This window comes from Buceros rhinoceros, unplaced genomic scaffold (genome assembly GCF_000710305.1).
Source record: "Buceros rhinoceros silvestris isolate BGI_N320 unplaced genomic scaffold, ASM71030v1 scaffold10580, whole genome shotgun sequence".
Lineage (NCBI taxonomy): Eukaryota > Metazoa > Chordata > Aves > Bucerotiformes > Bucerotidae > Buceros > Buceros rhinoceros.
The window spans coordinates 18124-21036 of NW_010389029.1; the positions used below are offsets into that span (position 1 = coordinate 18124).

The following is a 2913-nucleotide window of genomic DNA, read 5'->3' on the forward strand; positions in this document are numbered from 1 at the left end:
CTCAGCTTTGCAGGAGCATAATGGAATAGCTTTATCTTAGAGGGAAGGGAAACACTTTAATTAATAAACGCTTCAAGTAGGCAAGCCTGCAACTTGAACTTGCAGAAACTACATGAGACAGTGTCTTCACTGAGGTCATAATATTCACATTTCTCCATTACAGATAAATCAAGAAACATACAGTGTATCAAAGCTCAGAAGAGTTTCAGTAGTACAGGAAACCAAACTCAAGTACCAGCTATTTGCATTATTTAGCAGCCATTTGTAAACACCCAGGGTGCCTAACTAGTGCGCTCTATTAAATTTCATCAAATTCTTGATGACTTAATACTATAAATATTTTGATTGTGCTTCCTTGATTGATATTAGTGATTTTGGTACATTCCCTTCATATTTCTAATTGGGACTGCGAAACAAGAACAGACGCTGTGCTTGTCTGACACGGAACTGGAGAGGATGTCCCTGAAACTCAGGAACACTGAGAGAAAGACTGTTCCCAAAATCTTTCCCAGGTTTCTCACACAGATCTAAGCAGCAAGATCCTGGCAACAGAAACAGTGTTACATGGATTAAATTAGTGCAGACAACTAGTAAAGCTAATAACCCACATAATTTCTTATTGAATCCTGTCAATTTAATTTAAGGTGCTCTCTAATAATCTCAGATATGATTGATAAGGTTGAAAGGAACCAACCTTGCAGGAAGATATGGCCTGAACAGTCAACTCCTCTTTATCACCCTTAACAGCCACCCAGAGTTAAGGCCACGCTGCTAATACTGCATGTAAGCACAATCCATGCCATCCAGCACAGTTCAATAGCTCCAACAAAAGCAACGTTACTTCGGCTATAGCAGATGACATAGGGTTACCTACTTGTGCTAAGTCTGCAGAGGGCACACATAAGATAAAAATGCATCTATTTGATTCTTAACAATGACTTCTTTTGGGTGCAGGTTATGAGGCAAGTAATGAGCCAGAGACATCTCCCAAGCATCCACAAAGTGCACAGCAATTCCTGAGAACATTTTCCTCATGACAGAATCAAGCTGAAAGGAATACCAGTCACTGTTAAAGAGGCTCACTTCTGGCCCAAGCTCCTGAACGTTAGCAGTTCTGATGATGATTAAAGTCTTGGGGCTGCGATCCAGCAGTTGAATAATTGATCTGCGAATGTTCCTCAGCCGCCGGATATAAACTTCCACAGGGAAAGTGCTGAAATGGGACCATATAGTTATGGCTATCACCGTGTTTCTCCCACCCACTATGCCATTCAGTTCGTTGGCAATGTAGCGCAGCTCACTGCTAAAGACCGTTGAAAAGCGAATGGGTGGCCCATGACAGCGGAACTTCAGTAGGATATTGTGCTTCAGGTCCACAGACATGAAAGGGCCCACGTTCTTTGGACTCCCCAGGTTAAATTCCACTAGATCTGAAAACCCAAGAGCAAGAATTAGTGAAAGATGGCATAAGAGATTAAAACTATAAATAAGATGCTAGAGCCACAGGGCAAAAGCAGCAGTAGATAAACAAATCTGAACATAATTCTAAGAACTCTAAGATGAAACCGGAGATGAGCATCATACGTGTGTTAGCTGCAGATTTCAGAGTGGAGTTTTTAGGTGTTGAAATTTGCGAGACAGCACACTTCAGCTTCACAAGGTTGTCAACGCCTTTTCCCAAAATGTTTTCTTCTCTCTCTCATAAAACCCAAAATTTTCCAAATAGACTCTTTCAGTTACTGTTGCTCTGTGAATCCAGTGTTCATGGGAACCTTTTCTGGCATCTGTAGGACTCCATTAAATTTAAAGATTGTTTCAACTTTTAGGCATTAAGGAGTCTCAAAGCCCGTGTTCCAACACAATTTAACTGCTTTAGAGGTAAGGGAGGAACACCTCATTGGCTACTGAAATTCTGTTATTTAAGTTAAAACTGGGGAAATAAATACAAGAAAGAGCTCAAAACAAATCCAAGTCACTCATGTCACTGGGGTGCTGCAAAGCCTTACACAGGCACCATAACTGACTTCTGCTGTGCCCCCTCGGTAGCCACCTTGACTCACAGCCACAGCAGTGGTCCTCACTGGCAGAAGGTTTTGCAGGTTTATAACTTTGCAGATACCTTGTGGACCCCATTTCCAAGGCCTACACTTTTCCAGTGTCTGCTCGAACATCTGACTAACTGCCTATTCAACAGGACTTCTGATGAGGTTTTGTCTTTCCTCTACCTTTGTTCTGTCACTGTCATTCAGAAAGATCAACTCTGTGTCTGAGATGTGACAAACAAAGCTTTGCAAAGGTCTTTAAGGGCAAAACGGAATTAAAAAAAAAAATAACCTGGAACAAATGCTGTCAGATATTCAAACCACTGCCTTATTGTAGAGTCTCCAAACAAGTGGATTATTTTTCCTTGTAAGCACTTAGTTATATCATCTGACGTGTTAAAATGATGAATCCAGTGCGTTCTGGACCTCCACTGATCTTCATAATAATAACCAGAAGGGGAAACTGTGGGATCTTCAGCTCTGTCAATACTGCTTGAATCTGGAAGACAAAAATTATTTTAAATTAACATACAACAAAATCAGCCTCCATAACCTTCATATAGACAGTGGACATATAGACAGTGACATATGAACATCCTTCTTAGTTCAAAGTGAAAGAGTATGATGCACCGTGTAGACTAAAAAGCTCAGTGCATCACACTTCTGTAAGCCCAAGTATTTCACCCCTTACTTCTGCAGCAAAACCTGCAACTGCTAACAGAGTTGGTCGAACGACTGGAGTTTAACGTGGTTTAAATTAAACGGTATCTCTGATGATAAAGTAAAAACTAGTACGTGTCTGACATCTTTCACACTTGTATCCAAGTGCTCCATCGTGGGTGCCTAGGAAAGGTACAGAGGCAGAGAGGTC

The 2913-nt window shown here is 41.1% G+C and overlaps 1 protein-coding gene across 1 annotated transcript; it reads right to left on the reverse strand.

Annotated features, from left to right (window-relative positions):
- Nucleotides 1-879: 879 nt before the first annotated feature.
- LOC104490247 (NXPE family member 3-like) lies at nt 880-2541 on the reverse strand (the record flags this gene model as incomplete). Its single annotated transcript, XM_010132512.1, has 2 exons — nt 880-1430; nt 2335-2541. Coding segments are annotated over 2 exons (758 nt in total), but the record flags the coding sequence as incomplete, so codon positions are not given.
- Between the last annotated feature and the right edge of the window lie 372 nt (nt 2542-2913).